Genomic DNA, 12,802 nt, shown 5'->3' with positions numbered 1-12,802 from the left:
CCAAGCTACAAGCCACCAGCTCTCTAAGACCAAAACATCAAATGCTGGGGAAAAAAATACTCAGCGGTTTTTGGAGGAAAAAAAAGCAGATTTAACATTCCGAATCTCACAGATGCTGCCAGACCTGCCAATTTCTCCAGAATTTTTTGTTTTTGTTTCAGATTTCCAGCATCCACAGTATTTAAAGCAGCCAGCATAATCAAGGACCTCAAACATCCCAGACATTCTCTCTTCCACCTTCTTCCGTTGGGAAAAAGATATAGAAGTCTGAGGTCACGTACCAACTGATTCAAGAACAGCTTCTTCCCTGCAGCTGTCAGACTTTTGAATGGACCTATCTTATATTGAGCTGACCTTTCTCTACACCTTAGCTATGGATCTAACACCACATTCTGTATTCTCTGCTTTCCTTCTCCCCATGTACTCTGTGAATGGTGTGCTTTGTCTGTATAGCGTGCAAGAAACAATACTTTTCGCTGTATACTAATAGATGTGACAATAATAAATCAAATAAAAGCAAAATATCTCCTGATGTGGCAGAGTGTCTATCGAGGTGGCACAGTGGTCAGCACTGCTGCTTCAGAAGCCAGGGACCTGGGTTCGATTCCTGACTTGGGTCACTGTCTGCATGGAATTTGCATGTTCTCCCCGTGTCTGCATGGGTTTCCTCCGGGTGCTCCGGTTTCTTCCCACAGTCTGAAAGATGTGCTGGCTAGCTGCATTGGCCATGCTAAATTCTCCCTCAGTGTTACCCAAACAGGCGCTGGAGTGCGGCGACTGGGGGATTTTCACAGTCACTTCATTGCAGTTAATGTAATCCTATTTGTGACAATAAATAAACTTTAAATATTGGAATGAGGGGGTGTATTATGTTACACACACAGACTATTGTCTCAGCAGGAAGCTTCCGGCAGGCCAGTCCCCCCTCAGCCGCCATCCCAGCCATCTCCGTCTCCAGGGCAACCACAATGGCAGGCCTGACCAGTAGATCCGGCACCATCGATATGACCGCTCCGGGTGCTGAGCGACCTCCTGGCGCTCGATTGGTCGCGCGTTGTGGAGTCAGGAGCCGGCGGCGGAAAACAACATGGCGGCTCAGGAGTGAGGGGCCGAGCGGCGGCGGCGGCGGCTCCCGGGGATAGAGCCATGCCGGCTCGGCGAGTCTGAGGGCAGGGGGTCGGCGCAGAGACAGGCAGACTGAGAGAGCTCTATTTTGTGGTCTCTGGGTGTTGGCGCGGAGCCGGGATGTGTGACAGTTACGGGCGGGCCTTGCTGCGGGTGGCGGTGGCGCAGATCTGCCAGGCTCTGGGCTGGGACTCGGTGCAGGTCACCGCCTGCGACATCCTGACCGATGTACTCAACAGGTACATCGAGCAGCTGACCCGGGGCTGCCATCGCTACAGTGAGCTGTGTGAGTACCCGAGCCTTATTTATACACACACGCTCCCTGAGACAGCAATGTGCACCTAGACACACTCACATTCCCTGGGAGAGCAATAGACATCTAGACACACACTCATATAGAAATATACATCCAGGCATACACTTTCCCTGAGAGAGCCATACACATTTAGAGACACACACAAGCACCAGCACCAGGCGCACACACTCCCTGAGAGAGCAATATGCACCTGGACACACACACACACACACACACCCTTGGGAAAGAAGAGACATCTAGATACACACTCATATACCCAGGCACACACATACTCCATCTCTCCCTGAGACGGCAATGTGCACCTAGACACACGCACACTCCCTGGGAGAGCAACAGACATCTAGACATACACTCAGGTAGAAATATACACCCAGGCATACACTCTCCCTGAGAGAGCAATACACATTTAAAGACACACGCACACACAGAGAAACATATACCCAGGCGCCCACAGTCCCTGAGAGAGCAATATGCACCTGGACACACACACACTCCCTTGGGAAAGAAGAGACATCTAGATACACACTCATATACCCAGGCACACACATACTCCATCTCTCCCTGAGACGGCAATGTGCACCTAGACACACGCACACTCCCTGGGAGAGCAACAGACATCTAGACATACACTCAGGTAGAAATATACACCCAGGCATACACTCTCCCTGAGAGAGCAATACACATTTAAAGACACACGCACACACAGAGAAACATATACCCAGGCGCCCACAGTCCCTGAGAGAGCAATATGCACCTGGACACACACACACTCCCTGGGAAAACAATAGACATCTAGACATACACTCATATAGAAATATACACCAAGGCATACACTCTCCCTGTGAGAGCAATACACATTTAGAGACACACACATATACCCATAGAAACATATACCCAGATGCATACACTCCCTGAGAGGGCAATGTGCACCTGGATAGACACAGACACACACGCACACACTCCCTGAGAGAATAATAGACATCTAGACACACTCTCGTATAGAAATTTATACACAGGCAAACACACCCTGAGAGCAATATGCACCAGGCCACACACTGGTGTATTGCTCCTGAGAGAGCAATACACATCTAGGCACACACAGTCCCCCTCTCCCTTTGACAACAGGATATACCTAGACACACACACTCCTGAGAGAGCAATTTATACCTGCACACACACACACCCATAGAGAGCAGTATGCACCTAGGCACCCACTCTCCCTGAGACAGCAATGTACACCTGGACACACACACACACTCTCACATTCCTTTAGATAACAATACACATCTAGACGCACTCTCATACAAAAATATTTAGTCAAGCACACATTCTCCTTCTGTCCCTCAGCCAGCAGTATATAGCGAGGTACACAGTCTCCCTGAGAGAGTAATATGCATCTTGGGATGGCGGGACTGTCATTTGAGAAGAGACTAAGTCAGTTAGGATTATATTCATTGGAATTTAGAAGAGTGAGGGGATCTCACGCACTCTTTACCTTAGATAGCAATGTATATCTAGACACACACTGTCTCTCTTGGACAGCAATATACAACTAGGTGCACACGCTCCCTGAGACAGCAATATACACCTAGGCACACGTACTCTCTCTTAAATAGCAATATACACCTAGGTGTACACACTCTCTCTCTTAGACAACAATATACATCTAGATGTAAACATACACTGTCACTTAGCAATATAAACCAAGAGACGCAATCACTCTTAGACAGTAATATTCACGTAGAACACACACTCTCTCACTCTCTCTCTCATATACACCTAGGCCCATACACTCTCTCTCTTAAACAGCAATATACACCTAGGCATGCAGACACACACTCTCTTAGATAGCAATATAAACCTAGACAGACAGACACACACAACACACACACACACACACAAACGCACTCTTAGACAGGAATATTCATGTAGGCACATGCGCACTCTTTCTTAGACTGCAATATTCACCTAGGTGTACACACACTCTCTCTTATACAGTAATATATACCTAGACGCGCATGTGTGAGTGCACACATGTACTGTCACTCTCTGTTTTAGACAGTGATATACACCTTGGCATGCACATATTCACTTACACACATTCTCAGACCACAATATACATCTAGGTGTGCACACACAAATACATAGAAACGTAGATAGAGACTAGAATCAGAAGTAGGTCATTCGGCCCTTTAAGCCTGCTCTGCCATTGACTTTATCATGGCTGATCATGTTCAAAATCCTGATCCTGCCCCCCCCTCCCCTCCCCCCCCTCCCTTGATCCTTTAACCTTAAGAGGTATATCTAATTTCTTCTTCAAATCTTACAACGTTTGGCCTCAACTACTTCCTGTGTGATATCTATAATTCCACAAATTCACCATCCTCTGGGTGAAGCAATTTCTCCTCACCTCAGTCCTAAAAGGTTGACCCTTTATCTTCAGACTATGACCCCTAAATCTGGATTCCTCAACCATCAGGAACATTTTTTCTGAATCTGTATAATCCTCTTAGAATTTTACAGGTTTCTGTGAGATCCCCTCACTCTTCTAAACGCCAATGAATATAATCCTAACTGACTTAGTCTCTTCTCGTAAGACAGTCCCGCCATCCCAAGAATCCACCTGGTAAATCTCTGCTGCATTCCCTCTATAGCAAGAACATCCTCAGGTAAGAACATCAAAACGGCATGCACAGACCTCAGTACAGCCTCACCAATGCCCTATATAATTACAGAAAAACATCCCTATTCTGATGCTCAAATCATCTCGTTATGAAGACCAGCATACCTTTTACCTTCTTTATTGTCTGCTGTACCTGTGTGCTTACTTTCAGTGACTGATGCATGAGGATGCCAAGGTCTTGCTGAGTATCCACCTCTCTCAGTTTACATCCGTTCAAATAATCTTCCCATTCTTGCTACCGAAATGGATAATCTTGCATTTATTCAGATAACACGGCATCTGCCATGCATATTCCCACACATTCAGCCTATCCAAATCATGCTGAAGCACCTTTGCATCCTCCTCACAGCTCACCCACTTTGTATCATTAGCAGATTTGGTGATAATACATTTAATTCCCTCATCCAAATCATTAAATTCTTGTGGTCAGTTGGGATCTAGCACAGATCCCTATGGTATACCACTAGTCACTGCCTGCCTATCAGAAAAACACCCATTTATTCTGACTCTTTACTTCCTGTCTGCTAATCAACTTTCTATCCATTTCATGACACTACTCTCAATCTCAAGTGCTTTAACTTTACAAAGTAATCTGCTACGTGAGACCTTGTTGAAAGCCTTCTGAAAGTCTAAATAAACCACATCCACTGGTTCTGCCTGGTCAAAAAACATTCTCTTACACAGAAATACACATTTAGGCACCCATACATGAAAATGCACGCCCTCGTTGATAGCAATACACATGCAGAATACACACAATCTTAGACAGTAACACACACTTAGATAAACACACACAAATACGCATGCTGTCTAACCAGCAACACACACACACACACACAAATACACAAATACACACTCAGACAGCAATTCACATGTACTAGACATGCACAAAAATACACACACTCTCTTCGACACCGATACACACTTAGACACGCACATACCTAGAAGCACACACCTGGATAACAATACACACCTAGACACACACTCTTAACACATACTAATCTCCACATTGACATATGAAATGCACACAAACATACTTAGATACATAAATACACACACTCTTAGACTGCAACACACACACAGGCATCCGCATACAGGTATACTGATGCACATACGTTTAGACAGTAACACACTTTCTTAGCCTGTGCAGTAATCATCAGGTGGAGATGCCAGCGCTGGACTGGGGTAAACACAATAAGGAGTCTCACAACACCAAGTTAAAGTCCAACAGGTTTATTTGGTAGCACAAGCTTTCAAAGCACTGCCTGATGAAGGAGCAGCACTCTGAAAGCTAGTGGCTTGTGCTACCAAATAAAGCTGTTGGACTTTAATCTGGTTTTATGAGACTTCTTACAATAATCATAAAGCCAGGCAATAGCTTTAGTGGTGCCTAAATGGAGCTATCTGAGCCACTTTTGAACTTTGTCAGGGACAGTCTTCACTGAGTCATTGATTGGAGTGCACTGTAGCTGCTGTCTTGGATCCCTGCAAGGCCTCACTTGTGCCAATTTGCTGCACAAAGTCCTCAGGCTAGTGAGGAAACAGTTGAAAGTGCCCATCATTAGCATGGCCGATTGAAGCTGGGTGGGCAGGCTGTTGGAGCTGTGATGCAGTGGATGTTAATGCTGATGTGTTGGTTCCATTCATGCTGCTGGAAGCCCTCGGTTGTTATTCTTTAACAAGTTGGTCTTAGAACAACAGGTGGATTGGTAGTTGGCAGGCATGGGTTGATGTAAACCTTCTCCAGGAGCTTTCTTGTTGCAATCCCCCTCCTAATGTGATGCAATATGTTGCTCAGGATTGGGGGCCAACGATTGATTGGAGGGTACCCAAGATGAGGTGCGTTATTGTATTAAGCTGGATATTTGCAAGGCTGGTATGGGATGAGTTGTACCATACTGGTGAACAGGACTCAGCAGTTGAGTTGATAATGGCAAGAGCTGAGCTCCTTAAGCTTTGAGCATCTGCACCCCATAAACAGCCAATAGGTTTTCTTATGTGGCTGTTTCATGTTTTGATCTTTGCAGCCACCTTGATCAGATTATTCTGTCGTATATCATTAATCAATCAAGGGTAACCCCAAGATAAATGGGATGTCTCTGATTCACTGTCTTGTCATTCAAGAAGATGTTGAGTTCCCTCTTGGCACTGTGGAGATAGAATATGCTTGAGAGCATTTTGTTGTTGCTGGGTTGGATGTGGTCAGGGCAAGAACGTGGTTGCAATTACTTCACCCTCACTAAAAGCCATCTTAATTGAAAATGGGCTTTGAAAATAACCTCAGAACAGATGCTGTCAGATTTTGGGAGTAAAAAGTCTGACAACACCAGGTTTAAGTCCAACTGATTTAAGAACATAACATAAGAAATAGGAGCAGGAGTAGGCCATCTAGCCCTTCGAGCCTGCCCCGCCATTCAATAAGATCATGGCTGATCTGTCGTGGCTCAGTTCCACATTCCTGCCCTCTCCCCATAACCCTTAATCCCCTCGCTTATCAAAAACCCATCAACCTGCATCTTAAAAATATTTAGCGAGGTAGCCTCCACCACTTCAACGGGCAGAGAATTCCAGAGATTCACCACCCTTTGCGTGAAGAAGTTCCTCCTCAACTCCGTTCTAAACCGCCCCCCCTTTACCTTGAGGCTGTGCCCCCTAGTCCTATTATCCTTTCTGAGTGGGAAGAGTCTCTCCACCTCTATCCTATCCATCCCATTCATCATCTTATACGTCTCAATGAGATCTCCCCTCATTCTTCTAAACTCTAACGAGTACAAGCCTAGTTTATTCAGCCTCTCCTCATAGCTCAACCCCCTCAACTCCGGCATCAGCCTAGTAAACCTCCTCTGCACTCCCTCCAAGGCCAAAATATCCTTGCGTAAGTACGGCGACCAAAACTGCACACAGTACTCCAGCTACGGCCTCACCAATGCTCTATACAGCCGCAGCAAGACCTCCCTACTTTTATATTCAATCCCCCTCGCTATGAAGGCCAGCATCCCATTCGCCTTCCTGATCACCTGCTGCACCTGCAAGCTGGGTTTTACACTCACTAGCTTTCGGGGTTAGTCCCTTCGTCAGGTGAGTGGAGAGTTCTGGCCTCGACAGAGCATATAAAGCGCAGACAGTTTAGAGATTACTGATTAGAATGCAAATCTTTACACCTACCCTGCTGTTCAAGTCTTAAAGTGGCCGACAATGTGAGTGGAAGGAGCACTGATCACAGGTTAAAGAGATGTGTATTGTCTCCAGTCAGTACAGTAAGTGAGGTTTTGCAAACCCAGGCAAGTCACGGGGGTTACAGATCGTGCGACATGAACCCAAGATCCTTGTTGAGACCGTCCTCATGTGTGCGGAACTTGGCTATCAGTCTCTGCTCAGCGACCCTGCGCTGTCGTGTGTCGTGAAGGTCGCCTTGGAGAATGCTTACCCGAAGGTCAGAGGCTGAATGCCCGTGACCACTGAAGTGTTCGCCAACAGGAAGGGAACAGTCTTGCTGGTGATTGTCGAGCGATGTTCATTCATCCGTTTTCGTAGCGTCTGCATGGTCTCCCCATTAGAACTCTCCATTCACCTGACGAAGGGACTAACCCCGAAAGCTAGTGAGTGTACTATCAAATAAATCAGTTGGGCTTAAACCTGGTGTTGTCAGACTTTTTACTGTGTTTACCCCAGTCCAACGCCGGCATATCCACATCAAGATTTTGGGAGGCCAGGATTTAGGCAGCCTTCCATCACAATTAATCCTTGTGAAGAATTAAGGCAACCAGCAATGGGCACATTGGCCAAGGTGTTTGAGAAACTTGGGAAGAATGTTGTCATAGCTGGCAGCAGAGCTGGGCTTGATTTTTTTGAAGCACATTGTCCAGCTCCACTGCAAAGAAGGATTCAAGGTGCGATCTGAAATTGTCATGCCTTCGAAAGACCTTCCACTCGGTCTTTATATGTTTTTTCACTTTTTCTTCCAGAGGCACCTTTTCCATATGGAGGAGATGGGTTGCTACTTTGTTGGCATTTACAGATAGTTGGCTTGGTGTTAATGGCAGTTGGGCTACTCCTGGGTAGTGGCGTAGGAGCTTTAAACATTTCTGGCTGGAATAGATGTAATTGATCTTCGAATTCAATAGAAATCTGGAATTAAAAGTTGAATGATTGGTGAATCAGATGAGTTTTTAAAACAATGTCTTTAGGGGAGGAAATCTGCTATCCTGAATTGTCTGGCCTAGATATGACTCCAGATCTACAGCAACGTGATTGACTCTTAAATGTTTTTCAAAATGACCTAGTGAGCCACTCAGTTCAAGGACAATTAGGGATGGGCAATAAATGCTGGTCTAGCCAGCAGCGCTCACATCCCTACGAGTAAATAAAACATGTCCACACTTAGACACTTGCAAACACAGGTGCGTGTGCGCACGCACGCACGCACACACACAAGCCACAAACCATGCCCCCCCCCAATACCTGGAAATACATACACAGACATAGAAACACACATATAAATGCGCACACTTAGACATGCAAACACACAAATGTGCGTACATACTCTTAAGTGGCAACATAGACATACAAACAAGTGCATACATGCACATATAGACAGAAATACACAAGTACAGAGACACAACTGAACAAGCGAGTACACACACACCCACCAAGGCCTTCACTCCATACCTCCCTTCCTCCCCATACAAGCTCTTCACCAAATAGCTTCTAAGGAACAAACCTGCCCCACAGCCTGCATTGTATCTGGTGGGCCTATATTCCAGAATTAAGAAGAATGAGAGGTGGTCTAATTTAAATGTATCAAGTTCTTGACAGAAGAGATGATGTTCCTTCTGCTCAGTGAATCTAAAACATGGAGGTACAGTCTCAGAATAAGGGATCAGCCATTTAGAACTGACATGAGGAATTTCCTCACTCAAAGGGTTGTGAATCTTTGAAATTCTATTACCCAGGGTTTTCAATCATTAAGTACATTCAAATCTGAGATTAGTGGATTTTAGGGTATTAAGGTAGCACAGTCCTTCGCTCTGCTGTCTCATCGCTGGGGACCCAGATTCAGTTCTGGCCTTCGGTGACAGTCTGTGTGGAGTATGCACGCTCTACCTGTGTCTGTTGGTTTCCTTCAAAAATGTGCAGGTTAGGTGGGTTGGCCATGATAAAGGTGCAGGGATTATAGGGAAAGGGTGGCAGAATAGGGGGATGGGTGGGCTTGGGTAAGATGTTCTTTTGAGAGTTGATGCAGATTCAATGGGCACTGTTGGGATTCAGTGGATTCAGAGGGATATGGGGGAGCACCGGAAGGTGTAGTCTGTGAAGAAGATCAATCATTATCCTATTTATCAGTGGAGCAAGCTCAAGGAATCAAATGGCCTATTCCAGCTCCAATTTCAAATGATCTCATAAAGCCTATTAGAAATTTAGGATGTAGATTGAAAATGAACACCAAAAAGACAAGAGCAATGTTAGTTAGAATGAATATATTAGAATAAACTAGAATGAAGATTGAAGTAGATGGTGTCACACTGGAACAGGCAGATAGGTTCGTCTATTTGGGATAAACCGTAACAGAAGATGGCTGGTGTGGTGCTGAATAGAAGGAGGATAGAGGTAGCCAAAAGTAAATTTGTGAAGATGAATGATGTGTTAACAACATAGAAACTCAAGCTTGTAACCAGGAAAAAAAAATGGATAAGATGCTGCATTCTAACCACTTTGCCGTATGCCTCAGAAACCTGGACAGTAAGTGAAGATTTGTGGAACAAATAGAGGTCTTTGAAATTTTGATGTTAAGATGTATGCTAAAAATTCCATGTACAGACCATAAGACTAATGAAGAGGCACTGGAAATTACAGGAACAGGAAGTACTGCTATAAAGTGACCTCCAGAAAAGAAAATGTCATTATTTTGTTCATTTGATCAGAATTGAAAAGCTATGGAGATCTCTTCTACAGGGCAAAGTAGAGGGTGGGTCAAGTTAGGTGCAGTTAGATGGCAGATGTCACAGAATGGTTGCAGATGAGCTACAGTGGGGGTGTGAGAATGGCGTAAGACAAGTGTGAGATAGCATGACTGCAAATTTCCCATTAGGAAAATTCTCTCTTTTCCACGTTATAATTTGATTCAGTTAAGCAGAATTGTTATGGGGAAAGAAGTAAAAATGAAATAAACACACCCCCTCTGTACACAAAAGTTCTCATCCTATTTGGTTTTAAAAGTTCTGGAATCTAACTACATTGACATCTAGCTCGTATTTTGCCAGTGATATCAGCTTTAGAAATGTTGCAAAGGTCATGTCTACAGAAGTAAGAATGTTATATAAGATTTATCTGATTAACAATAATATTTCATAACTACAGGTATCACAGTATAGTTTTGAAATACATCTTGGTATTTTGGACAAAGTATATTGGACACATTCATTAACTATGATGTTCATTACACTAATATTACGCTAGTTTATAAACACCCCAATTTACCAAATTAATTACATTTCAAATCACCACACAATCTATTGTAATGTTGTTTTTGGCAAACTACAAAAGAACCTGTTCTAGAAGGATGTTTTATGTGTTTTTCTTGGTGATAAAACCTAAATATTTGATATCTGAGATGGTATTGTGAAAGAGTTGATGTCCTTATTGTGCACTACAATACAACATTTGTGTATTAAGTACTGCACTGCGTATGTATGATTTGATTAATTATTGTCACATGTATTAATATACAATGAAAAATATTGTTTCTTGCGCTATACAGACAAAGTGAACCTAGAGAAGGAAAGGAGAGGGTGCAGAACGTGGTGTTACAGTCATAGCTAGGGTGTAAAGAAAGATCAACTTAATGTGAGGTAGGTTGAATCAAAAGTTGGATGGCAGCAGAGAAGAGGCTGTTCTTGAGTCGTTGGTACGTGACCTCAGACTTTTGTGTTTTTTTCCTGATGGAATATGGTGGAAGAGAGTATATCCAGGTTGCTTGGATCCTTGATTATGCTGGTTGCTTTCCTGAGGTAGTAGGAACTGTAGACAGTGTCACTGGATGGGAGGCTGGTTTGGGTGATGGATGGGGCTACATTCACAACCTTTTGTAGTTTCTTGCGGTGTTGGACAGATCAGGAGCCATATCAGGTTATGATACAACTGGAAAGGATGCTTTCTATGGTGCATCTGTAAATGTTGATGAGAGTCGTAGTGCCAAATTTCCTTTGTCTTCTGAGAAAGTGGAGGTGTTGGTGGGCTTTCTTAACTGTAGCGTCAGCCTGGAGGGACCAAGCAGGTTGTTGGTGACTGGGCGCCTAGAAATTTGAAGCTCTTGACCCTTTCCACCTCATGCCCATTGATGTAAATAGGGGCATGTCCTCCACTACGCATACGTATGTAATTTTACATAATGGGCTTTGTGTGCCAGGGTATGTAATAAATGGCAATTAATAGTGTTCAGCCTCCTGGAGTCTCTCCCTGTCATGGGTCAGTTCCTGCTCACCAAACATGTATTTGGAATTAGGCTAATTCCCCATCCCTTCAGCCCAAACAAATACAAGTTTTGTATTTTACAGATGGTTTTTAAAATTTGTAATTGAGGTTTTGAAAACATTGGGTGGAAGGGTTACCAATGTGGAAGGTGACATAGGACTCTATCATTGTGTGGTAACCCTTGTAACCTCATCTCCAAGAAAGTTATGCAATTTTGTTGTAGTGGATAATTGTACTGAAAAACTGCATCCAAATGTACAGATTTTGACTTTTATATGCATTTTATGTTTGCTTTAGACACATTTCAGTTAATTTGTTCACTAACGCCATAGCAACTATGATATAGATCTAAGTATAGCCTTAGTGATATTCTGAACATCAAGACAGCAATAACTTTTGATTTTTTTCAATGAATTAGTTCAGTATAGTGAGTTACTAAATTATGTACATGCAGTCAAAGCATTGCTTTAACATTAATTTCACTAATTCTGCTAAAATCAAATCAATTAATTGAAGCTTCCTTCAGTTTGTGTTAACTTGTGACTCTCAAAAGTAACTTTTCCCACTTGCTGAATTGTGGATTTTCTGCAATTTTAAAGTTATCCGAATCAGTTCCATTCAAAAAAAAGGACAGGTTAAAGAAATGATTAATTTTTATATGCCACTTATGTATTGTGGCGCAACAATTCCTAGACTTTCAGCATAGCCGCTGGAGGGTGCACAGTAGTGGCTTAAGGTTGAATCTGGTTCGAAGTGTAAATACCTGGCACTTTCAGACAGTAGCAGAAGTGAGATTTGAAACTCAGGATAAGGTAGCTCCAATGCCATGATATTGCATATTTCAAGTCCTACATGCGACAGCATTGTGCCATTAAAATGATTAATCTATCCTGAAATATTTTTGTTGGATACTTTGAAGTGCTAATGGCTTTGTTAGGAAACAAGCTGAGAGGCACTTCTGAAACTGGTTGTGAACAGTGGTATTTCAGTAGATACAGCCACTAACCGAGTATAGTTTTGCCATTTAATTCAAATAAGCTACTGAAGTTTCCTCTGCTTTTCAAAGCCTGATCACAGCCATGAGAAGTCATTGTTTAAAACACAGTGAAAAAACAGAAAGCTAAGCTGTACAGTTTTTTTAAGCCTGTCTGATTTATTCATAACTTTATCAATAGTATCAATCAAGAAGGTTCAAGATACAACCTTCA

General features: G+C 43.4%; 1 protein-coding gene across 2 annotated transcripts in view; it reads left to right on the top strand.

Annotated features, from left to right (window-relative positions):
• The first annotated feature begins 1,081 nt into the window (after positions 1–1,081).
• taf3 (TAF3 RNA polymerase II, TATA box binding protein (TBP)-associated facto) overlaps positions 1,082–12,802 on the top strand; it is a 190,983-nt gene continuing 179,262 nt past the window's right edge. Inside the window, exon 1 of one of the 2 annotated variants that reach the window (XM_080207704.1) lies at positions 1,082–1,411. In XM_080207704.1, coding sequence (XP_080063830.1) covers positions 1,246–1,411 — 166 coding nt within the window. In that variant the 5' untranslated portion in view covers positions 1,082–1,245. The remainder of the gene's footprint in view (positions 1,412–12,802) is intronic. The other variant, XM_080207706.1, reaches the window with a different exon arrangement.

Source organism: Carcharhinus amblyrhynchos, chromosome 19 (genome assembly GCF_965287045.1).
Source record: "Carcharhinus amblyrhynchos chromosome 19, sCarAmb.v2.hapA, whole genome shotgun sequence".
Lineage (NCBI taxonomy): Eukaryota > Metazoa > Chordata > Chondrichthyes > Carcharhiniformes > Carcharhinidae > Carcharhinus > Carcharhinus amblyrhynchos.
The sequence above is the reverse complement of the archived record's forward strand: the minus strand, read 5'-3'. Positions and strand labels throughout refer to the sequence as shown.